We start from the raw sequence: 25,130 nt of genomic DNA on the forward strand, positions 1-25,130 counted from the left end.
GTGTTATGGATTCTCAGTGAATCTCCAGACTGGGCCAAACAGTGTTAGCCAGGTTGATGGAGTCTCAGATATGGCAACCCTTGCTGGCTCTGTGGCTCTGTGGGAGGAGGGTTCAGAAAAGGGACAATGGCCTCTGCCCACCTTTCTGTTTGGGAGAGAGCTGTCCCCCAGCTCGCGCCTTGCTGCCAGACTCTTCAGTTCCTCCCTGTATGTCACTGGTGCCTTTCAAGCTGCTATCCCAGTGCTGGAGCTCAGAGGGACTGGGTCTGAGTAAGTCTGTGTGTGGCTTCTTTACAGAGAACTGCTCGGAACTCCAGAAGTTTCTTCTACCAACAACCTCTACTGGTTTTTGCAGCCAGAAATTATGGGGTCTTATCTTACTGGCACTGGAACCCTGGGCTATGGGGCCTAGTGTGGGACTCGGACTCTTCGGTCCAAAGATATTCCTCCCAAATTTTCATCCACCACATGTGGATGTGAGACCAGCCCATTCTGTGACTCCACCTCTCCTACCAGTTTGGATAGATGTGTGTTTTTTTTTAAATTCTGTAGTTGTCAGACTTCCTTTCAACTCAATTTCTGACAGTTCTGAGTGATGGTGGTTCTATAATTTAGCTGTCATTTTGATGTGGCTGTGTGAGGAGGACAGCCGTGTTTACCTGTGCCACCACCTTGACCAGAAATTTCTTCCTCACAACTTTTTTTTATGTATGTAACTTGCCTTGCTCATGCAAATTTATTCTTTCCTTTCTCTCAGTTAATATTTCATGGTGTGATTCATGGATCTCTTACATCAGAATCACCTCAAGTGCTTGTTTAAAATTCATGTTCTGTATCTTCCTCACTTTCCCCACCTACTGAATCAGAATCTCTTGGGGGGGCATTGGATAAATGATGTTCTTCATGGAGTTGCTTTGAATACTAAATGTATTCATCTTTGAAAGTATCTACCACAGCGCCTGTGACATAGTAGATACTTGATTGATTTTTTTCTCTTCTTCAGTTCCCTAGATTAATGCCTAGCACATACAATGCTCAAAACTGTTAGTTTCTACCAATATTACTATAGAAATGAACACAGTGCTTCTTTGGTTACTATAAAAAGGACTGAATTGCTTCTTTAAGGAGTCTTAGATGAGCATGGGCTTCAGTGCACACATGTCAAGTCCACGAACCACACCATTCACAACCAGTCCCAAAAATCATACAGAAACGTCATCAAGATACAAATCTCTCAAGGGGCGAGACCTTAAGTTCCTAAGGAACCTGCACTTTGCCAAGAAGCACAGCAAGAAGGGCCTATAAAGATGCAAGCCAACAGAGCTAAGGCCATGAGCACATGTGGGGAGGCCCTCATAAAACCCAAGAAGGTCAAGCCCAAGATCCCAAAGAGCAGCAGCCACAAGCTCAGCCAAATTACCTTGCATTGCTCGCCCTAACCTTGGGAAATGTGCTTGTTCCGCCATCATCAAGGGTCTCAGGCTCTGCTAGCCAAAGTCCAAGGCCAACGGACAAACCGAGATGAAGCTGTGGTTGCAGCTCAGGCTCCCAAAAGTGCCCAGCACCCCACAAAGCCTCCAGAGAAGAGGTCTCTATCTGCCAATGCGAGAAAAGGAGGACCGGTGTGACCCCTAGGCTGCAGTTTGCAAAGGGACTGGTGTTCTCCTGTGCTGTTTGTACAGGTAAACCTGAGGCAGGATCCGTCAGCCAAAAAAGAGCCTTAGACATGAAACACTCTGATTTGTACATCAGTGCTGCTTAAAATTCAGTTCTTGAGGGAAATAAGTGCCTGAGAGTGTTTAGAGGAATTCTCATTACTTGGGACTACCGCATTTGTTTATGCCATCAACTGATGGAGATATTATCTCTCATTATGTTTTATGCTATAACTGTATAGTTGTATTAGGTTTTTTGGGGGGGGTGGGAGGTTGTTTTTGTTTTTTTAGCAAAAGTAGTTTTTCCAACACTCTATCAGTGGAAATTTTAGCAGTCCTAGTGATTTACACTAATAAGCATTTATTATCATACTTGTAGATCCAGCTGGAGCAGCTCTAATTCAGGCTGCAGTTGCCAAGTTGGCTGGGTGGCCTCTGTTCTCTATGTCTCTAATCCTCCTTGGACACTGAGTTAGCCAGTATCTGTTCTTCTCATGGTGATGTCTCAGGCTCACAAGCATAAGCCTCACTGAACAGGTACATTTCAAGGCTTTGCTTGCCTTAGGTACACCAACATCAATAGGGCAGAGAAGTATATTCTGCCCACAGTAAGAGAGCAAGAGGAGTTAATATTTGCTGAACAGTCACCCAAACTATCAAAATCGTCAATTGCATGTTGGACATCTACCTATGAGTTGTTCCATGGGCAACTTAAACTCAACATATCCCAAACTGACTACATTCCCTTTTCCCTACCCCCTCCCCGCACAGATATCCAGGTAGTCTCTTGTGTTCCCTGTCTCCATTAATGGTGTCACTATCCACGCAGTCGATTACAAGAGAAACAGCAGAGACAATTTTTATTTCTCCATTTTTGCCCACATCACATCTAACAAAGTACATTTGTTGATTCCACCTCAGCAAAGTTTTTCAGATTTACTCCCTCCTGCTGGCCCAAATCTGTCACCTGGACTATGGCACTGATTTCCTACCTGCCTGGTCTTCCTGCCTCTTAGTTTACCTTTTTCATGTTGATCTTCTGTTATAATTTCTAAAGGTTAAAGTTGATAATGTCTCTGTTCTGCTTAGAAAACCTCAAGATCTTTTCATAGACTTCAAAATTAAATAGGATAGTGTCCAAGGCCTTTTGTTATGATACAGTTCCAAATTACCCTTTCATTCTCATCTCCTATATTTCATAACATACATCTGAAGACCTAGATATTCCGTACCAAACACTCATTACCTCCCAAACCTACTATGATCTTTCATTCTGTACCTTTTATGCCTTTGCTAACACCATCACCCTTACTTGGGATGACATGCTCCCCTTTGTACCTATTGGGATCTTCTATATCCTTCAGTTCCTAGCTTTTGTATTATCTCTTCTGTGAAGCACTTTCTCATAATCCTTGTAAGAATAAGCTGCTTACTTCCTTCTCAGTATTTCTGTAATACTTGCTGCCTCTATTATAGCACTTAGCACAGATCACCTGTATTATAATGTGTGTGTTTTCATCTGTGTTTCCTCACTAAGTGGTGAACTTCCTAAGGCAAGAGCTATGCATTTAGCCCAGAGCCTGTAAAGGAGGAGTTCAATACATTTTTGCTGCATTGAATTTTTCATTATAAATGTCATTAAACAAATTTTCAGAAATCTTTTATGACATTCCCTCTGAGGTAGGTTAATGTTGTGATTCTCTTTTTCATTAGTTTAAAGGGAGGAGGGGCAGGTATTATAGTGATTACAAAATGGAAATATCAAGAAAATGTATTATCTTCAACCACTGTCCTTGAAATAATAATTGCTACCACCTCCCAAATCTCTACCCATCATTAAACAACTACTACATAACTGCTTAAATATAGCTTTTCCAGGGTCACACAAATAATATTTTTTTGGAACCAAGTTTTGAACCTGAGTCTTACTCTAAAGCCCATTCTTTTCTACTATTTCATGCTGTCTTCACTCATTTCTATCCTAAAGACGTAACTGTCTTATTGGAGAAGAGTCTTCTATGTGGAAACAGGCATAAATCACTCACATATCCTTTTGTTAGGTTGCAAGGGGTCAAGATAGAAGATACAAGACAAGTGTAAATAATTAGCAGCCACCCAAAGAGAACTAAAGGACATGTGGTAACTTTATCCTAATTTTTAATTTTGAAAAATGTTAAACCTACAACACAGCTGTATGAATAGTACAGTAAATACCCATCTTCCCTTTATCTAAGTCCTCAAGTTGTTCACTTTTTATCATATTTGTTCTCTCTAAACACACATACGTGCGCACACACACACACACACTCACACTCACACATTCACACACTTTTCCTCCAATCATTTGAGAGTAAATGGCAGATAACATACTTCAGCAATTCTCTCCTAAGGACCTGCCATTCTCCTACATAGCTACAATGCCATTATCACAAATAAGGAATTATCACTGATACAATAACATTATCTAATATACAGTCTATCTTCAAATTTCCTCAAAGTTCCAAAAATATCCTTGATAACTTGTTGGTTTTGTGGTTTAATTTTTACACATAATACAGGCAATATGTATAAAATAGAACACAATTCTCAAAGAATTGTACAGTTGACCATACTAGAGGATCTTGTGCTCAGGGCAGGGCTACCTAAGGAAAGATAGATGAGCTTTTCCTTTCTGCTTTTGTGTTTGTTTGCTTTTGTTTCTGTTTTTATTCACCTTCTAAACCTGGTTGATGTGGACAGCCTAACTTGAACTCTTCTGTGTTGACCTTCTCACTCTTTTTCTTTAATTTTGAAAAATTTCAAACATATTTAACAAGTTGGGAAAAAATAGAGACACTTGTATACCATCAACCTAGATTCACCAGTTATTAACATTCTGCCACATTTGCATATTTGTCTCTCTGTGGCACTTTCTCAATAATTATTTTTTGTTGAATAATTTAAAGTTGCAGACATCATGACACTTGAACCCTAAGTACTTTAGCATGTATCTACTAAAATAAAGACATTCTACTATACATACTCACAATATTACACTCAACATTGATACAACATTAAATAACATTGTAAGAAACTCGACATTGAAATGATATTAAATAATATTTACTAATTCAATGGTTTCAGTAAAATAATATTTTTTATAGCTGGCTTACCTTTCCAATCTAAGATATAATCAAGAAACATGAATTTTATCATGTTTCTTTAATCTCTTAATCTAAAACCAGTTCTCTCCATTTTTCTCATTTTTAAAAAATTTTATTTATTAATTTTAGAGAGAGAGAGGACGTGGGAGGAGATAGAAGTCTTGAGTCATTGTTTCACTTATTTATGCACCATTGGTTGCTTCTTGTTGGAGCCCTGACTAGAGATCAAACCCGCAACCTTGGCAAACCAGGATGAGGCTCTAACCAACCAAGCCGCCTTGCCAGGGCCCTGGTTTTTTTTCTCTTTTATGACACAGTTTTGAAGGGTCTGAGCCAGTTATTTTGTTCACAGTTTAGATTTATCTAAGTTTTTCTGTCATGATTAGATTCAAGTTAATCATTTTTGGCAAGAATGTTCTTGTCATTGACAAGACAGGTGATTATGTCTCCAGTGCACTATATCTGAAGGCACACAAAGTCATTTTGCTCCATACCTGATGAAGTTAAATTTGATCACATGGTTAAGATGGCATTCATCAGATCTCTCCATTGTAAAGGTACACTTTCTTATTTGTAGTCAATAAGGAATCTGTAGAATAATAATTTGAGATTTTGTGACTATCTTGATCCCCAGCACTCTTTCATCCAGTGGTTTTAGCATTAACTGTTGATCCTTGCCTGAATTTTTTATTACATTAGTGGTTGCAAAATGGTAATTTTTTAAAATAATTCTATCATGTCTTCTACCTTTATTAGCTGGATTCTTCTGTGAAGGAGAGCTTTCCGTCTGACACTATCACCATTTTCATTTTCACAATGAGCTCATGTTTTCTTTTTTTAATTTAATATGTGCTATATCTGAATATTGTGTCCTCACCCAAAACTTCTATGTTGAAATCCTAATACCCAAAGATGATGGTATTGGGAGGTGGGGCTTTTGGGAGGGATGCTTAAGCCCTGAGGGTGGAGCCCTCTTGAATGAGATGAGCACATGAGAAAACAGACTCTCAAAGATCTCTTCCATCCTGTGAGGGCACATTTAGAAGGTGCCAGCTATGAACCAGAAAGCAGGCCCTCACCAAACTCAGCCTGCTGGCAACCTTGACCTTGGACTTTCAGCTTCTAGAATTGTGAAAAATGAACTTCTGTTGTTTTATAAGCTACCCAGTTTGTGGCATTTTGTTATAGCAGCCCAAAGAGAATAAGAAAATGTTTTCATTTATTGAGGTTTAAATTGTCCCAAATTTAGCCAGTGTCTTTGTGACATGTTCCAATAATTTTTTTTTTTAACCACTGCGTTGTTTTCTGTCAGCGAGATTTATTTTTCCTGAGTTCAGCCATTTATTCAAGGAGCCTGGTTCCTTTTAGTGGGAAATAGTATCTAGAAACTGGGCATTAGGTGGGCTCATTACTACTGAGAAGTCACTACTTTTAAGCCCTCAGTTTACAGAGCCAGAAAATGGGTGTGCCTGTGTGTGTAATGAGTTCATAATAATACCTCCTAGCTTAATCCAACAGCACCAGATTTATTTCCTCTATGTTTTTCCACCGTCTTCTGGAGCATTTGAATGGGGAAAATGTGTTCCAGCCATGAGACAATTCTAACTTAATGAAAGAAAAAAGAGGAGAAAAGGTCATGCCCAATGTTACAAGGCTCAAATCTAGGTGCAGCATCATTTCTTCTGCTCATGTTCCGTTGAATTTTTATTGGTGATAGCCTAGTAACATGCCCCACACCTAGCTGCAGGGGAGAAGAGAAAATGGGGTCCATCTGGGCAGCCGGAAAAAGGGACAGAATGGATTTTGAAAGAACTAGCAGTCTGCCACTATGAGATGTGAGGATCAGTCTGCTAATGGACTTTTGGAAAAGATTTCCACTCTTCTAAACTAATAAGGAAGCGCATTACTAGACCACACATCTGGTCTGTTTTCCATCACCATTTATCCCTCCTATACCCTCTTTCACATCCACTCACCCCTCCCCTACAAATCTGTTTTTAATAATTTGGTACTTTTATTGTATAAAATCTTTTTCCTTTGTAATCCTTACATTTGCTTTTAAGTTTGAAAAATTTCATTCTGAGAAGGAAGCTGTAAGCTTCACCAGATTGATTGCCAGAGTAGTTTGTGGCCATAAACCAGATTTCTGCACAGGTAGAGGCAGGAAGATCATTTAAGAGGCTGTTAATTCCTGCCATTGATAAAGAGAATGTGAGCTGGGCAGTGTCCGCAAGGGACATATTCCAGAGGTCCTTTAACCTTCACTCACAGAATCTGTTTTTATTAGCAACACAACCAGAAAGCAGCATTGCTACTAGCCACTTATGCTCACTTTATTTGGGCAGAAGGAAATGTTTCCTTGAAAGAGTAATTTAGGAACGTTTTCTTTTCAAATTTGATATAAAATGGGGGAAATGTACAACTCATTCATATAGGATGCTATCCTATTGTTTGGGTGGCATAATGGTTATTAGCTGGATGTTTTCCCCGCAATTAATGGCTTTTCCTCAAGAAAACACAATAAACTTTTAAAACCAATGTCCTATGATGTAAAGCCTCTTGAAAAAGAGGAACAGAGTCAGACAGTAAGGGAAGAGAGCCGTGGTGGTTTGCCCCGGGGGACTGGAAGAAGCAGAGGAGGCGCTGGTGGCAGGTTGCTCACGCCTCTGTACCAGGCGTCTGCACAAGGCTGTGAGTGATCACCCGCCAACGCCTGGATCCACAGCCTGTGGCAGTTAGCATTCGTTGCTCTGCTTGTGACACCCTGGGCCTGCAGTATAGCACACAGCAGCCAAATTCGTCACTTGAGATCCATTGATCGGCAAATCTGATGGGCTACTGCTGTCTCCAGTTTCTGAATCTCCAGACGATTAGGGTTGGAACTGTCTCACCACCTTTCGCTCCTTCCCCTTCCCCCTCCCGCCCCGCCCGTCCCCTGCACCACCTCCTACGCCCCGCCCCCGCCCCGCCCCCAGCTGTGGCCTTGTTTCCTTATACTTGAAAGTGAGCTCTTAGAGTTTGGGCATCATGGTGCTTCTCAAAGTAGGTGCCGTTCTTTGCTAAATGAAGGAATCATTCAATAATTGAGGTAAATGCATTTACTTAAGGAAGGCGAAGCTCTCCAACCCTCATTTGTAATTCTATTAATAGTTTACCTTGATCATAACTCCAGAAAAAAATTTTAGGTTCTTCATATCATCACTGTTCAGCAAAGGGTGATTCTAGGATTGATCACAGAGCTGTGGAAAAAGGGCATCTAATTCAATCCTTTATGTTCTTTAAGGACCAATTATTGTAATCAAGTGAAAAAAATCCCCCTTTTTTGTTGTGCCTTTTTAAAATGTATGAACCTAAATAACTTTATAGAACAAGAATCCCATCTCTCCTAATCTCCTCTGATCTGTGGAGAACTGGGAAAGCTGGAGGCAGAGATACTGTTCAGAGACACCTGGGCACCAGCTCCGCAGCCGCTCAAGATGAGGATGTACTCTTTCTGCTCATCAGCTTGGTTCACTCTTTGACACACAGTTGTTCTAACTCAGAACACTCTTTGACATTCCCTAAAACATAAGCCCATACAGTCTTAGTGTAATTTCCTTAGGAAAATGCTGATGAGGTGAGTCTGAATATAAAAGAGCACTCGTGAGAGAGACTGGCTTTGTTATCAGCTCTGGGGCAGTCTCTGACTAAGTGAAGAATGTCAGCAGCAGTTGTGCACCCCACAGGGAACCAAGAGACACGGAGAAAGCCAGCAAAGATGTGCTGCATCTGCTCCTGCTTTGTGTAGCCACCTGCCTTCTGTTAAGATTTGTTTCCTTGCCTAAATAAATCAGGAAGTATGCAGTTGTATGTGCTCTATTCCTGCTTTATTTTTTATTTTATCTATTTACCTTTAAATTTCCTGTATATTTTGAAAAACTTCAGACTTACAGAAAAGTTACACGAATAATACAAAGAATTCTCATTTTACCCAGATCCAAATGTTAACACTTTATCATATCTTATCATCCCTTCCATTGATATATATATATATATATATAAAATATTTTTTATTTATTTATTTTTAGAGAGAGGGAGAAGGAGAGGGAGGGAAACATCAATGTGTGCTTGCCTCTTGTGCTTCCCCTACTTGGGACCTGGTCCGCAACCCAGGCATGTGCCCTGACTAGGAATCGAACCAGCGATCCTTTGGTTCACAGGCCGGCACTCAATCCACTGAGCCACACCAGCCAGGGCCAATATATATTTCTTAACTGTTGTAGATATTATACCCTATATTCCTAAATACCTGTGTGTATTTCCCCTAAACAAGGACATTGTCTTACACAATTACAATACAATGATCAAAATCAGGAAATACACTGATACAATACTGTTACCTAATATACAGATCTTAGTATTATGCCAAATGACCTAATACAAATGTCACATTTACTTGTCATATTAATGGAATAATATAGCTTTATTTTCACTATTTGGAGAACATTAGTTTCTATGGGATGGTATAGTTTTTTCAATTTAGCATAAAATCTCAGACTCATTCATGTCCTGTGTATCAAAAATGTGTCCTTTTTTATTGCCGAGGAGTATCCCATTGTTTGGATTATAATGTGATATATTTATTCACTTGCCAGCTGTGGAACATTTGAGTTGTTTTTTGTTGGGGACTGTTTCAAATAAAGCTGCTATGAACATTCATGTACAGTTTTTTGTGTGAATGTGAGTTTTCATTTCTCTAAGATACATACCCACGAGTATGATTTCTGAGTCACAATGTTCAACTTTGTGAGAAAATACCAAACTCTTCCAGAAGTAGGTCTACATTTTACATTTCCACTGGCTATGTATGGAAGATCCAGTTCGTTTGTATTCTCACCAGCCTCTGGTATTTCATTGTATAGTTTTAGTATACGTTTCCATGGGGACTTACAGAGTGTTCTATCATGTTCTTCATAACCATCCATTATCTTCTTTGGTAAAAATGCCTTTCTTTTCAAATATTTTATTCATTTTTAAAAATTGTACTGCTTTCTTATTGTTGTTTTGTGAGTTCTTCATATATTCTAGGTACAAATCAGATATGTGATATGCCAATATTTTCTCCCAGTCTGTAAATTTTCTTTTCATCTCTCTTCACAGTGGTGAGAGAGAACATGCTATGGTTTAAGAGCTGATAGAAGGCCTTATGAGCAGAGTACAAAACATGAAAAAATGCAATGAGACTGGAGAGGCAGCTGGACACTGCCAGGCTATGTTAAAGAGTTTGGCATTTGTTCTAAGGGCAATGAGAAGCCGTCGAGTGCTATTAAGCAGAGGCGTGACATACATGGATTTGTGTTTTTAAAAGATCCCTCTGCCTGCAACTGAAGAACAGATCATTGGAAAGGGCTGAAGTGATTTTATGGAAACCAGTTGGAAAGTCACTGCACCAGTCATTACAAGAAGTGATAGCAGCTTAAACAGGGGCAGCAGCAGTGGAGATGGGGAGGAAGGGGTGGGTCCAAGAGATAAGAAGGAAATAAATGCCTAGCTGACACCATTATGTCCAGTCCTGGAGGGAAAATGTTCAATATTCCAGCATTATATTTGATATTTAGCTGTAGCGGTTTTTTAGGTGTCCATCTAAAGAAGTTTCCCTTCTAGTTCAGTTTGCTCAGAGTTTTTTTAAATTCTTAAATACATGGTGAACTTTATTAAATGCTTGCTCTGCATCAATTGAGATGATTACATGCTTTTTCTTCTTTACTGTGGGGAACTGCATTGATATTTTCATGTTGAATCAACCTTGGATTTGCTAATGTTTTGTTGAGGATTTTCGTTGAATGTCCCGAAGAGAATTCCCCAGTGAGGTCACAGGAGCCGTTGCAGCAGCTCTTCCCTCTACCTTGTCTGCGGTGTCAGAATGCACTCCTTCCACAACCACTGCCTCAGGGAACACTTCTACTCTTACTTCAAGACCCAGTTAAAACAGCAGGTCGTCCACTATGATTCCCCACTGATATTTGCTCACTCTGGTTTCTGAGACCCTCCACTCTATTTTCTCTCTTCCTTTTTTAACTGTTTGGAAGCTATTTCCCTATGTTCACTAACCTTACCTGACAAAAACTCCTCCAAGGGCTATTTTAGTCCATCTCAGTGTTTCTGTGTGTGTGGTATAAGGCCTAGTGTAGAGTGCTCAGTAAGTGCTTGTTGACTGAATAAAAGAGGAGATAGACAGGTCAGGGAAGAAAGGCTTTTTCTTTCCAAGTTTCAGTGCTGAGAGTGTCATCCTGGTGCGGAGATATAATAGGTAAAGCCCAGTAGCTGGGTTGGTATTTCCCAAACAATTAACTCCTGTATCCCCTTTGCAGAAGTGGAAGCAGTTGAGAAGCCACCATCTTTTAATGTTGGATTAATCTTCATTGAACACCTTACCTTAAATATCCCTGGGAGAATCTGGGAAGACTTTACCTAGTGATAGGTAGGTTTTAAAGCATCAACAGAATTTTTCCTGGAGCTACATGGGAAAGGGTCTTAGAAAAAGGAAATAGTGTGGGAGTCTTATGAAATCTTCCCATGGTCCAAATTTTGGCATGATGTCCAAGCGCTTTCTTCTCCTACCTCATCTCTTCCTCCTCCCTCACCTGTCAATTATACTCCTGTCTTACTCAACTACCTATATAGTTCACTAGGTTTTTCTTTCCTCTGAGCCATTGTACATGCTATTCCCTGAACTTGGAGGGCCTTGTTTCCCGATTTCTTTTAACTTGGCTAATTCCTGTTTGTCCTTTAGGTATCAGCTTAAATTCACCTCCTCTAGGAGGCCTTCCCTGACCACCTGCCCCAACCCCCCCATTAGTACACGCGGACCCAGGGCAAAGCCCTGAGACTGAAAATTAACCTCCGTAAGCAGAGGGCGCAGAGACTGAAGGAAGAGGCTGGCCACTCCAGTCTGGTAATTAATAGAGTTTATTAAAGGAAACTTACATACAGGGCATGTCATGGGCAGCTGCAAGATGAAATGGATCCATGCACCACTTGGCAGGGCCAGAGAATTATATAGGGTATGGTTGGGGGGTGGGGCGGGGGTTGGAGGCCGGGAAGATAGTCACGGGTCATAGTGCACAAATGCTACCTGGTACAGGAAATGACGTGCTTGACCAGGTGAGGATAACGACCTGTTCTGGGAGCCAGCACAGAGCAGGAGGTAAGAGAGGGGTGCTGATTTATGTCAGGATGAATATCAGCTGCGATCGGACAGTCTCTAAGGGGTGTTTGCAGAAAGCAGCCTTCATTCTGGCCTGGGTCCAGGTTATGGTACAGTGGTCATGTCGTGGTCTCCTCCACACACCCCAGGACTGAATTCAGTGCTCTTTCATTATGTTTTACAACATCATGAACTTACTTCCTTGCAGCAGCACTTGTAGAACTTTTTCTTTTTAGTCTTTTGTTGTATATTTTTCACTAGACTTAGAGCTCTTGAAGGGCAGCACCGTATCATGTTATTCCCAGGGCCCAGAACAAAGCTTGGCACAGAATAAACCTCTGTGCCAATAAGCATTTCTTCAGTGAATGAACAGGTGAATGAATGAATCCCACAAGAATGCCAATTGCAAAGAAAGATTAAAAGAGCAGGTAGCTGGTATACTTTTTCTTTCCACACCCAGCATTCTCCTGGTGTGCAGCCTGCAGATGTGGAGGAAGTTGTCAAGAAGGGTGTGCAGACCCTTGTGATTGGCCGAGGGATGAGTGAGGCCTTGAAGGTAGGTATTGATGAACATAAGCATCCTGAGGACAGTTGCTGATCCCTTGGACCTTTACCTTAGAGATATGTCCTTGTTGGGAGCTCATCTCTTTATATCATGCACCCTCATTTTGCTGGTGAGCCAATGGATGGCCCAGCATAAAATAATGGCTGCATACTGCTCTCCTTACCAGGGCTGGACTCTCCAGTCTCTACCTAAACCTGGACCTGTATCATTTCAAGTGTTTCTCAGAAAGTCCTCGATCTTGGGATTTCCCAAGCTTTACAACTATCAACATTTGGTTCTTTAGATTTTTATAGTACTTTATATTTTTTTAGTAGATTTTATAATACTTTTCTTTTCTTGGATGCATTCAAGTTATATTTTTCCCCTATTATGGAAAAAAATATTTATTTTAATTTTGCTTACAGAAAAGAGTCAATGCAGAAATATAGGAGGAAAAAAGGTGAAAGATTTCCCCTCCTCAGTCTCCACATTTGTGTATACTGCACCAATCTTCTATACATCTGCAAATATATACACACTGACACATACAGATATACATGCATACACTTACAACCATTTTTACATAAGTAGGGTCACACTCTACATATTGTTCTGTAGCTTTTTATTCATTTACATTATTACACTATAGACAGCTTTTCACCTAAGTGTATAGAAAGCTACCTCATCCTTTATATAGATGTTCTAAAATCCAGCTCCCTACTGATGAAGGTGTCCTTTATTTATACTTTTTAGTTTAACCTAGTTTTTTTCCCATTAAAATAATTCATATCTATAAAGCTACTCTTATTATAAAATTGTTCAAACATTTAGAAAAGTAATATTGGGCATTTAAAAAATATTTCAGTGCTTTTCTGAAGAGGCAAAGTCTAATTAAAATGTATTTAAAATAATATTCAGGACTAGCCAGAGTTGAGAGTATCTCATAATAGCTATTGAGACACTTTTATACGAGATCTGTCCGGAACAAGTCCAACCATTGCTAATATAACAAGAATGATTTGTACAACGTTGATGTAACCTGGCAGCCAAGGAGAGTGGACTGGAATGCGCATGTGTGAACAATGACAACTTCATTGCACTAGTCAGTGGGGGTGGTAGATGCCATTGAGTGAGCACGTGTACTCTGTGGCTGTCACTTTCAAAGTGACTGAGTAAACAGACCATCAAATTTTGCATTAAGCTTGAACATTCCTCTGCAGAACTACTCAGATAATTCAGAAGGCTATAGCTATGGGCAACTGGTGATTGGCAGCTTCATCACAACACACCCACTCATGCATCATGTCTTGTGCTGAGGTTTTTGGGGAAACATCAAATCATCCAGGTGATTCAGCCCTGCTACAGCCCAGATTTGGTGCCCTGTGACTTCTGACTTTTCCCAAAACTAAGATCACTTTGAAAGGGAAGAGATTTCAGACCATTTGTGAGATTTAGGAAAATATGATGGGGCAGCTGATGGCAATTGGGAGAACTGTGTGAGGTCCCAAGGTGCCTACTTTGAAAGAGACTGAGGCATCATTGTCCTATGTACAATGTTTCTTGTATCTTGTATCTTCATCAATAAATGTCTCTATTTTTCATATTACATGGCTGGATATCTTCTGGACAGATCTCATATAAATTCATTTACAAATATTTATGTAGCATCTTCTTTAGGTTAGATACTCTTCTAGGCACTCAGGACAAGACAAACAACATTCACAACCTTCATGGATAATTTTAAAAAGTAGACAATTTCAGATCATAATAAATTCTATGAAGAAAGTGGTGACTTATTAGGGGCTTCTCTAAACAGGGTGGTCAAAAGTGGCCTTTCTGAGAAGACATTTGAGTTGTAGTATATATACATTAATTAATTTCATCCTCACAGCAATTCTGTGATGTATTATTATCCTCATTTTACAGGGGAGGAAATTAGGGTTGAGAGACTTAATATAGCTGGCTTAACGTATCTTGATTGGAACATGGCAAAGTTAGAATTAAGTCTCATGTTGGACAGAGTCAAACATTTAACATTTACATGGTTTGGGGTCTGCACCTTGCTAGACATTTTAGATACCTTAGCTAAATTTGTTCTCATACCAACCCTGTGAGCTACGTATTATTAGTTTTATTTCCAAACATGAAAACAAAGGCTTAGGGAATTTAATTCACTTACCCAAGGTCACACTGTCAACAAGGACTTAAATCCAAGGCTAAGTCAAAAATCCATTCTCTTTCCATTTCCATTTCATCTGAGCTTTATGCATACATATCATGATACTTCTGTCAACTTCTTAAGAAGCCTTTTTCACTCCTTGGGGCTCACTGCCAAATTTTGGACCCATGACATTCCGGGTGATTGAGGAGTGATGGTTGTCTCTGTTTAATTCTGTAGAGTATACTTGTCTCAAGACAGAAAGGAAACCCTGGGGGGCCCCCCACACCACTTACTTGTCTTTTCCTTTCTTCCCAGGTGCCCCCATCAACACTGGAGTACCTCGAGAAACAAGGCATCGACGTGCGGGTCCTCCAGACAGAGCAGGCCGTGAAGGAGTATAACGCCTTGGTTGCCCAAGGTGTCAGGGTGGGAGGGGTCTTCCATTCCACCTGCTGATGGAGCCTTAAGAAAATAAATTACTAAGCAAAAATGCCTGTGACTATCACTCTTGCCACTCTCCACACCAGCCTCCCCAAGCATTTTTGAAGACCTGCTCATGCCAGGTCCTGAGCTAGGCAGGCTTTGGGATGCATGGATGGACTAAGGCAAGGTCCCTGTCCTTGGAGGCAGAGGGGGAATGCTGAAAACCAGGAGAGGAAATGGATGTTTATCAAGTTTAATAAAGTGGTGTTAGGCCAGTATGAGAAAAAAAAAAAATTTTTTTTCTTTGAAGGACAAAGAAAAACTTTAGTGCATTAAAATGAGATTTGTATTCTAGTGGGGAAAATAAACAAGTAAATGAATAAATACATAATGTAAGTATACTCTGCTATGATGAAAAATAAAGCAGAATAAGAAGACAAGGAATGATTGGGCTAGTTCAGATATGTGGCCAGGGAAAGTCTCTGTGCAAATGACGAGCAGAATTTTGAATCTCGAGTTAATTCAGAGAGCACTTCAGTAACAGTAAAAGGAGCTATCCCTGATACTAGGTTTCAGGCAGATGTTCTACTAACTAAACCTGAGCCTCTCCAGACAGTCCTCTCTGGGCCTCTGGTTCCCTCACTATTAAATGATGGGGCTGGACCAGATGCCCTTTAATAGTCCCTACTGGCATGGACAGTCTTTGTTCTACAACTGCCAGGTGGCCTTTGTGAAGCCTTAGAATGGACTGACTGAAGTAGAATAAGTTAGGAGCATCACCTTATTTTTCATCCCCCCCCCACCACCTCTTTAAAGAATAATGAGCATGGGATTTGGTGTCAAATAGACTTGACTTTGAACTGTGGCTTTGTGCCTGCCACTCGGTGGTTGGGCACTTATTTAATCCTTAGAATTTCACTGTTCTCATCTGTCAGACGGGGCTAATATTAGGACCTGGAGTTATTTTAAGTATTAAATGGGATAATTCATAGAAAGTCTTAGCACATTGCCTGGCATGTGGTAAGGACTCAATAAATTGAAGCCACTGTTGTCATTATCTAGTAGTGAGGCTGCTGTGTAAAGCCAGTTAAGTTTCACTTTTATGGAGCCTAAAGGAACTATCTACTCTCATTTATTCAGCAATTTTCTTTTATGCCCATTTACTGAGTCTATTACTAATTTTCTTATGATCAGTTATAGCTGGGCCCTGGGGGTATAGAAATTAATAAGTTCATTATAGTTCCTATCCTCAGGAGTTAGGTGGAAAAGACACACGAACAACAAAGATACAGTGAGTCAACATTATAAGAGTTAAAAGGTCCAGAAATTGTACAAAGGATGGACTAACTTATCCTACCAGGATGGAGGAAAATTAGGGATGACATCACTAAAGACATAATACAACCTGAGTCTTAAGAAGATGTTCATTTACTCACCAAATATTTGGCAACACTTCAATTAGACACTTACCAGGAATGGTATTTGTTACAGACATAACCAAAAAAAATTGCCCTTGTTGAAAGAGCAGCCCCAGAAAAGCTGATTTTAGCTTTCCATGATCCCTTTACTTGATTGGTCCAGTTGGGCATTCACCTAAGGGGAGCCAATCCATAGACAGAGCAGCAACTTAAGATGTGGTTTGGCAAAAGGTGAGCTAAGACCATCATAATGGAAAGCAAATGGATTTTTCCAAGCTCACCCAGCAAGTGGCAGGCTTGGTTAGGATCCAATATTGTGTATTTTTTAAATAACTTTATTGAGGTATAATTGACATATAATATTAGTTTCAGGTGTATATCACAATGATTTGATATTGGTATATATTGCAAAATGACTACAGTAAGTCAACTTTGTGTAGTTAAGCAGTCTAGTCTTTATAGGGCTATTTCCCAGCATTTAATGAGGCAATATATATAAAACCCCCAGCTCTAAGGTTTGACACTCATTTCCTTCTTTACATCCTTTATCTTTGGAATTAAATAGAATTAGGAGGAAATACACAGCAAAGGGTCACAGGGAACCCACATCCACAAAGAAGGGTACAAGGAAATGGTACTTATTGAATTTCGAGACATACAGCTGGATCTCTATGTTATTTCATTTAAATGTCCCTAATGGTCCAATAAAGAAGTTGTTACTGCCTACCTTGGTATTTGGGGTTTTTATTTCCCTAAACCTTCTGCATCCTCTGCTTCCCCTGGTTAATTAGTTTTCCTCCATCTAACCAAATGTGTTCTTACCTGAAATTCCATCATTAAAGTTACCTTTTTAGTTTAAGACACCATCTCCATAAAAGTCCTCTGTTGGAGTGCACATTACCTGGGTCAGGTGAAACACCAAGACCCAATGCTATGTCTTAATCTTTTCCCACCATACACCTGAGGAGGACCATGGGAGTGAGATCCTCACTCACCTGCTACCCAGCCTAGAGGTCTGGGGAGGTCCTGCTCAGTCCCTTTTTGGCAACCAGGCATGTCAGATGACAAGAGTTTTATAGATCTCCGTTGCCTCAGCTCATAAAGCCAGGCACATACGAGTATATAGCTAGGATATTTAATAAAATTCAAACTGCTTTTCTATTGATGCAATCAAATTTTCTTCCTATTCTTTGGTCAAATGTAAGGTGAGACAGCTCCAGTGGGTGTTGAATTGGGTGTGGGTGTTGAATTGGGTGTGGGTGTAATCAGTGTTCCTAAGTGAGTTGTCCCCATGTTAAAGAGAACAGTACAATTTCTTCTTAAGAGATGGAAATATCTGGAAGTGGGGTTATTACACCTTATATAAACCTGCTAATAAATAGTCCTTCCTCCCCACTCTGCTCTATATAGTCAATGCTGGAAATGTGTAGAACCTGGAGTGAAGCTCTTTTTCCACTTGACACTGTACTTAGTCCAGGTTTTAATTATTAAACCCACTGGTTCGATTTGTAGGTTGCACAGCCTTCACTGCCCACACCTAATTTCTTTCTGCTTGAGTGGTTCCTAAGACAAGAAACCTGCCAAGTGCTAGGTGTGTATCTTTCTTCCCCATAATTCTGTTTGCTGAAGTCAATCATGTTAAAGTCAAATATAAAATCCTTTCAGAAACTTGAATCTCATGGCTGGCTTTTGCATGTATGCCATGGCACTAAGTTTGCTCTGGATTCTTATACTCATTCATTCTTTCCTTGCCTGTCATGTGCCAGGAGCTGTGCTGGGGATGCAACACAAACATCCTTACTGTTCAGGTGCTCACATTAGTTGGAAGAAACAAACATGTAAATATACAACGAGGATACAGAACTTTCAAACTGGCACAGATCTACTTGGAGGTATGTTTGGTTTGTCGTGGAGTAATTTTAACATTTGCTTTAGTAACTTTTTTTAAAATTGAGTTTTTACATGAAAATACTGATTTCTGGATCAAATACCACCAGGCCCACACTTATGAATAACTGAGTGGGGCTGAATACCGACTACATTCTGACAGAAAACATATTCTTAGATTCTTCAGTCTCTATCATAATCTTTCTGTAAGCCTCTTTTTCTCCCCCTGCCTCCTTTTGGGGGGGGGGTGTATTTGTGAATTTGCAATAAATTCTGTGCTTGAAGAAGGCCGATGTGAGAAAAAGAAACAATGCACCAAGCCCACAAGAGACACGATAGGTTCTAGAACGAGGCTCAGTCCTGAGGAGTGAGAAGGAACCACAAAGGACAATCTGAAGAGCACATTCCAGGGCTCGGCAGGTCCGACGGTCAGGTGAGAGGGCGCGTAGTGTGTGTGGGAAACAACTGCAGGTAATTCTCTGCGGCTGGAGAATACGGGGTGTGTATGGGATGGGGAGGACGCAGCCGGAGACCATGGCAAAGGCATGAAGATCCTTCAAGGATAACTTAGGCTTTATCCTGGGACCAGGAGTGGCCCACTTAAAGGGGTTTGAGCAGAGGAATGGCGTGATGAGATCTGGGTTTTAGGAAGCTCACTCTGACTGCCGCATGAAGAATGGACGGACAGGGCAAAACGTGAGACAAGCTCATCAGGAAGCCAGTGCCATGCCTGAGGAGATGCTGGTGGCTACGTCAGGACAATTAACAGTAAACGTAATGAGAAGGGACTGAGTAAAGAAACATTTCAGGAGACAGAATCTAAAGAACTTGATGGCTGTTTTCCTGTGAGGGGTGAGTCCAGCAGCAGTGACACACAGGTTTCTGGCTTCGAGTCCTGGGAGCATGGCAGGCTGCCGTCCCAGGCAGAACAATAGAGTCCTGTTAGGAAAACCAGAGCACCCGAAAACCAGGGGGCCTGGGTTGCAGCCATGGCTTCAGCACTTACCTCGGCCTCTCTGGGCTTGCATCTTCACTTGTAAAATGAAGGTGCCGCACCAGAGTGATCTTTATGCTCCCTTCCCATCTTTGTATTGTGTCATTTTTTCATTTCAGTGAGAAAGCATGAACCAGATGCAGAAATATCAAGATTCTCATATTTCACAGAACCTGAGAATTCAGTGTAAAAGGAATTTAAAAGGTTGTGCCCAACCCTTCATATACTTGAATTCCTTTGCAACAAACTTGTCAGGAGCTTGTTCCACCTCTGCTTGAACACATCCAGCATGAATGCTTTGTCTCTCGGTGCAGCCCATTCAATCCTAACACACTTTTAAAACAGTTGTTCTGATACTTAGTCAAAATCTGCCTCTTAGGACCACTCAAACGTTGGTGGAAAAAGCACTATATTTTGTGTTTTAAGGCCTGAAATCAAGGCCTGGCTTTGCCCCTTAGGAGTAAGACATTACCTCAAAACCTGTTTCCCCATCTATAAAAGGACTTTTATATAACCCAGAAGGATTTTTATAAAAGGAGTACTAGATCTGAAAAGGATCCACCATGTTCTCAGAAAGCTTTCTACAGCTCTGGCCTCAGAGCTCAGCCAGCAGCCGGGGTCTTCCTGCGGCTGTCCACGCGCCAACCCAGCAGCATCATGAGGTGCTTGCATCAGCGCCACAGTATCACTCAGCCTGCTTCAGCTTCGCCTTGTCTCCAAGGCAGGCACTCTTTTCAAAGCATCGATTGCTGTCACGGAAGAGCCTACAGATGGCATATCCTGAGATGTACAAAATGGGGAAGCACACTATACAGCTCCCTGGAGAGGATCCTTCTTCCCTTATTCCCTCTTTAATGGTTACAACTCCCTGGAGCCAGACTGCTTGGGTTCAAATCCCAGCTCTGTCATTTACTAGTTGTGTGGCCCAGGTCAAGTTACTTAATTCTCTGAACTTCAGTTGCCTTTACCAAATGAAGATAATAGTACTTACTTCATAGGGCGGCTGTGAGGGTTAAATGATTTTTCTCATGTAAAGCGCTAAAATCACAGTCAGGCACGCATTCAAGTGCATTAAAACCAAAGTCAAACATGCTTAAATTCAAATTCCAGCTCTGCCTCTGAGTAACTATATGATCTTGCCATTATTTTAATGAGTTCTAAGTACTAAATATGATCAAGACTCACTACATATACAGATTCTACCAAGCTTTATTTAATTTGACCCATTCAATAACTCTTAAGATATAATTATATCTATCTTACAGATTAGGAAACTGAGGCTTAGAGGGCTGAGAATTCGAAGGCTGTTTTCCATATACTTCCCCTGAGTTGGTAGAGCTCGGGCCTTTGGAATCAAGTTGGATTTGAATGAATATAAGCTTTACTAGTTACTATGCAGTTTTCCTACCAGAGATGTATCTCTAAGTCCCTCCTGGCTGTTGTGAGGATTATATATCAGGTAAAGAACATAGCACAGGCCTTCACCAGTTAACATCTCTGGAGGATTTACTGTTCCTACACCTGGCATGCATCTTTAACTCACATGCAACTCCAACATTGGACTAATCAGAGATGTAGTGGGAAGTAAGTTTAGTTCTTACACTGGATCCCTCTTTCCCATAATCCAGGTTCTCTTTTACATTCAGCCTTTCTCTTTTATTTTGGGTCTAAGGATGGTGGCAGGCAAGATCAAGATTCTCTCTCAGGGATGAAAATGATTCATTGTTCAGGTATCATTCAGTCCTTGGCCAGGCTAATTGCCTGAGTTATGGAAAGAGCCTCTCAGCAAGATAATGATGTCTAAGGCTGTGCAGGAACTATCTATGCGAAGAAGTACGACTCTGAAAGCTGCTTTGGAGTTGGCCCTGGCAAACAGACTATTGCTTTAAGAAAAAAGATTATGGGGGCCTTCTGGTCAAGGTGGCAGCATAGGTAAACATGGCTCACCTCCTCGTACAACCTCATCAAAATTACAGCTAAACTACAGAACCATCATTCAGAACTGTCAGAAATTGAGCTGAATACAAGTCCTACAACTATGGAATTAAAGAAACCACATCAAGACTGGTAGGAGAGGCAGAGACACAGGATGGACTGGTACCACACCCACATGTGGCAGATAAAAATCAGGAAAGACAGCTCAACTTCATAGGACCCCTGAGGAGCAAGGGGTTCCACACCATGAGGCTCGACAGCCCAGGGTTCTAGTGCCAGAAGAAAAGTCCCCATAACATGTGGCTATAAAAACCAGCAGGGATTAAGGTTGAGGAAGATGGAAACTTCTGGAGTCCCAGGCAGTTCCTCTTAAAGGACCCATGCACCAACTTATTCAGACTCATTCCCTCTGAGCTCCAGCACTAGGGCAACAGCTTGAAAGGCCCCGGGGACATATGGGGAGGAATTGAACTGTCCAACATCAAGGTGAGAGCTGGGGGGGCATCTTTCTCCCAGACACAGGTGTTGGCAGAGGCCATTATTCCTTTGCTAAGCCCTCCCCAACACAGAGCCCAAAAGCGGGCATCATATCCGAGTCTCCAATAACCTGGCTAACACCGTTCATCCTGCTTGGTGATTCTGAGACCCCATCCCACCCAACTTTCAGGCTCACCCAAGTTGTTTCCAGTGGCTTTTCCATATGAATGGCTTGTCTTGGCTCATGCTTCAGATTTTCCTAAGTTCTCTCAAACAAGCAGCATCTGGCCTCAGCAAGCCCCATACCTCTCACTCAGTGGCAGCAGGTCAGACACTAGCAGCAGCCAGCCTTAGTTCACAGCTTAGCCTTGCCTTGGCACCTCTAAGCCCAGCTCAAGTAGCAGCCATCTGCAGATTATTTTGTAGCTTAATGCTGGGTGGCCCCACGCAGAACACAGGTAGTGGCTCACCTTGCCCTGCACCTCCCAGGAGTCCCCAGAGCCAGTGCACCCAGGGGACAGCCTCTGAACACATTCAGGCATCACCACCCAACCACCTGCACAAATGACACACTCAAGGGGCAGACTCCTTGGGCACCACAGCCCTGCTAAGTAAGTTGTGCTCTGTGGGGTTGGACCCTGCATAGCTGATCCTCCACAGCGATCTGAGGTCAGTGGACATTGGCCACAGCCAGTCCTTGCAGCTGATTAGCCTAGGTAAATCCCTTCCACTGATGTACCAACAGCAGTCAAGGCTCAACTACAATCAAGCCCACAAAGAGGGCACACCTTGAGTACCCAGCTTGGGTGATAGGGGCGGCTGTGCCACTGGACCCTACAGGACACCTACTATATTAGACAGGGAGAAATAGAAGCTCTACCTAATACAAAGAAAACACATAGAGGCTGCCAAAATTAAGAGACAAAGAAACATCTCAAATGAAAAAATACAACAAAACTCCAGAAAAAGAACTGAACAAAATGGAGACATGCAATGTACCAGGTGCACAGTTCAAAACACTGATATAAGGATGCTCAATGAACTTAGTGGAAATGACAACATAAAAAAGAACCAGTCAGAAATGAAGGACATACTAATTTAAATAAATTTACAGGGAAACAACAATAGAGTGGATGAAGCTGAGAATCAAATCGGTGATTTGAATATAAGGAAGCAAAAATACCCAACCAGAAGAGCAAAATAAATAAATAAATAAATTCTAAAAAAGAGGATTGTGTAAGGAGCAACTGGGACAACTTCAAATGTACCAACATTGTCATCATGGGGGTGCTGGAAGGGGAAGAGAGCGAGCAAAACTTTGAAAACCTATTTGAAAAAATAATAACAGAAAAACTTGCCTAACTTGGTGAAAGAAAAAGACATACAACTCCAGGAAGTGCAAAGAGTTCCAAGCAAGACGAACCCAAAGAGGCCCACACCAAGACACATTATAATTAAAATGCAAAAGGTTAAGGACAAAGAATCTTAAAAGCAACAAGAAAAAAAGCAGTTAATTACCTACAAGGGAGCTTTCATAAGACTGTTAGCTGATTTCTCAACAGAAACTTCTCAGGTCAGAGGGGATTTCAAGAAATATTCAAAGTGGTGAAAAGCAAGGAAGTACAACCATGATTACTCTACTCAACAAAGCTATCATTTAGAATCTAAGGACAGATAAAGAGCTTCCCAGAGAAGAGAAAGCTAAAAGGGTTCATCACCACCAAACCAACATTATATGAAATGTTAGGGTCTTCTTTAAGATAAAAAATATGAACAATAAAACGGCAACAAATAGATCTCTCTCAACAGCTGAATCTAAAAAAAAATAAATTAACAAGCAGAACAGAAACAGATCATAGATACAGAGAATGTTTTGATGGTTGTCAGATTGTGGGTGGGGGGTGGTGCTGGAGGGATGGGTGAAAAGGTGAAAGGATTAAGAAACTTAAATAGGTTGTTACAGAATAGTCATGGGAATGTAAAGCACAGCATAGGGAATATAGTCTGTAACAGTCTAATAACTATGTGTAGTGTCAGATGGGTGCAAGATTTATCAGGATGATCACTAAGTTATAATATCTAATTACTGGGGTGTACACCTGAAACTAATGTAACAATGTATGTCAACTGTAACTGGAAATAAAAAATGATTAAAAAAAGATTATGACTCTAAACTGGTTTTTTGGAGATGGCTAAAAATTGGATTTTTGTTTCAAACCTGAGGAATAGAAGCATATGGAATAAATGTTGAATCTATAGCCACACAAATTGTTAAAGGACCATCTTGGTGCTTTTTCAACTTTATTATAGGGAGGGATGATGGCAAGGAGGGAATAGACTGGAAGGTTTTTATTTTCTTAATGCAAAATAATTTATCTTGTGTTTGATATCAGATGCGAGTGTAAGGGTCACCTTTTTCTCCTGATACCTATACACCATTTCCAGGTGAAGTCCTCCTGGCTTCGGGCTCACTCTGATACCCAAGAAGGGCCCTTAAGGCCACAGGTATAAAGACTGCTTGTGACTCAGCGCCTTGCTGGTTTGGGCATTATGTAAACTTTTACAGACTTGCTGAAGGGGATGGTGCCCTCGATGCTGGTTTCCACCTGGGGAGGTATTTCACCCGCCTCGATCCAAGGGGATTTTGGAATGCGTGAGTTGGAGTTGTAGGCCAGCAGCAGCCTCACTTCCACCTGGCATGGTTCTGGAAAAAAAGACAAAAGAAATCCTCTATGACTGGGCATGGCTAGGAACTGGGATGAAACGTCCTGTAATAGCAACATGAAAGATGGAGGCAGCAGGGTTTTAAGAACGTTTCTTCATCTGTCCACATCCCCTTCCTCCCTCCACCAAACAAAAACACTTTCCTAGCCTGCATCCTCTCTGTGGCTGATTCTAAGCCTGCTTCTCTGCTACCACCTCCTCCTCAGGTCTCTGTGGGCTCCCTGCAGCTCAGAGCCATGGCTGCTAAGGATTGGAGAACAAGCTAAAAATCTATAGAGGCCTCCCAACCTCAAGAGAGAGGCCCAGAAGGTACATGCGTGTGGCTGATTCTCATGCCGAGATAATCATGCTCTTCCTGCACAGCTGATCTCAGGCTTCAGGGTTGCGTGTACCACAGACTCTACTGTCTTAGTGGAGAAGAAGCCTTTGATTTGAAAACAGTCCTGACAAAAAATTCTCCCTAGTAAACAGGAACATGTTTCAGGAACCTAAAATCATGTCATTAAACCTTTTGTTCTATGACGCTGCATTCTGATACAGATCTAGTGTCCGCAGGTGGCAGACCGCAGTGAAAGTAAGAACT

The 25,130-nt window shown here is 41.2% G+C and overlaps 2 protein-coding genes across 2 annotated transcripts in view; one reads left to right on the forward strand and one right to left on the reverse strand.

Annotated features, from left to right (window-relative positions):
- Nucleotides 1–15,179, forward strand: part of AAMDC (adipogenesis associated Mth938 domain containing) — a 32,309-nt gene extending 17,130 nt beyond the window's left edge. Inside the window, exons 3-4 of the mRNA XM_054576316.1 lie at nucleotides 12,445–12,540; nucleotides 15,005–15,179. Of these exons, the coding sequence (XP_054432291.1) occupies nucleotides 12,445–12,540; nucleotides 15,005–15,145 (237 nt within the window). The 3' untranslated portion in view covers nucleotides 15,146–15,179. The remainder of the gene's footprint in view (nucleotides 1–12,444; nucleotides 12,541–15,004) is intronic.
- Nucleotides 15,180–24,115: 8,936 nt separating this feature from the next.
- INTS4 (integrator complex subunit 4) overlaps nucleotides 24,116–25,130 on the reverse strand; it is a 100,577-nt gene continuing 99,562 nt past the window's right edge. Inside the window, exon 23 of the mRNA XM_054576317.1 lies at nucleotides 24,116–24,527. Within this exon, the coding sequence (XP_054432292.1) occupies nucleotides 24,349–24,527 (179 nt within the window). The 3' untranslated portion in view covers nucleotides 24,116–24,348. The remainder of the gene's footprint in view (nucleotides 24,528–25,130) is intronic.

This window comes from Pteronotus mesoamericanus, unplaced genomic scaffold (genome assembly GCF_021234165.1).
Source record: "Pteronotus mesoamericanus isolate MK-2021 breed Mesoamerican mustached bat unplaced genomic scaffold, CSHL_Meso_final contig_33, whole genome shotgun sequence".
NCBI lineage: Eukaryota > Metazoa > Chordata > Mammalia > Chiroptera > Mormoopidae > Pteronotus > Pteronotus mesoamericanus.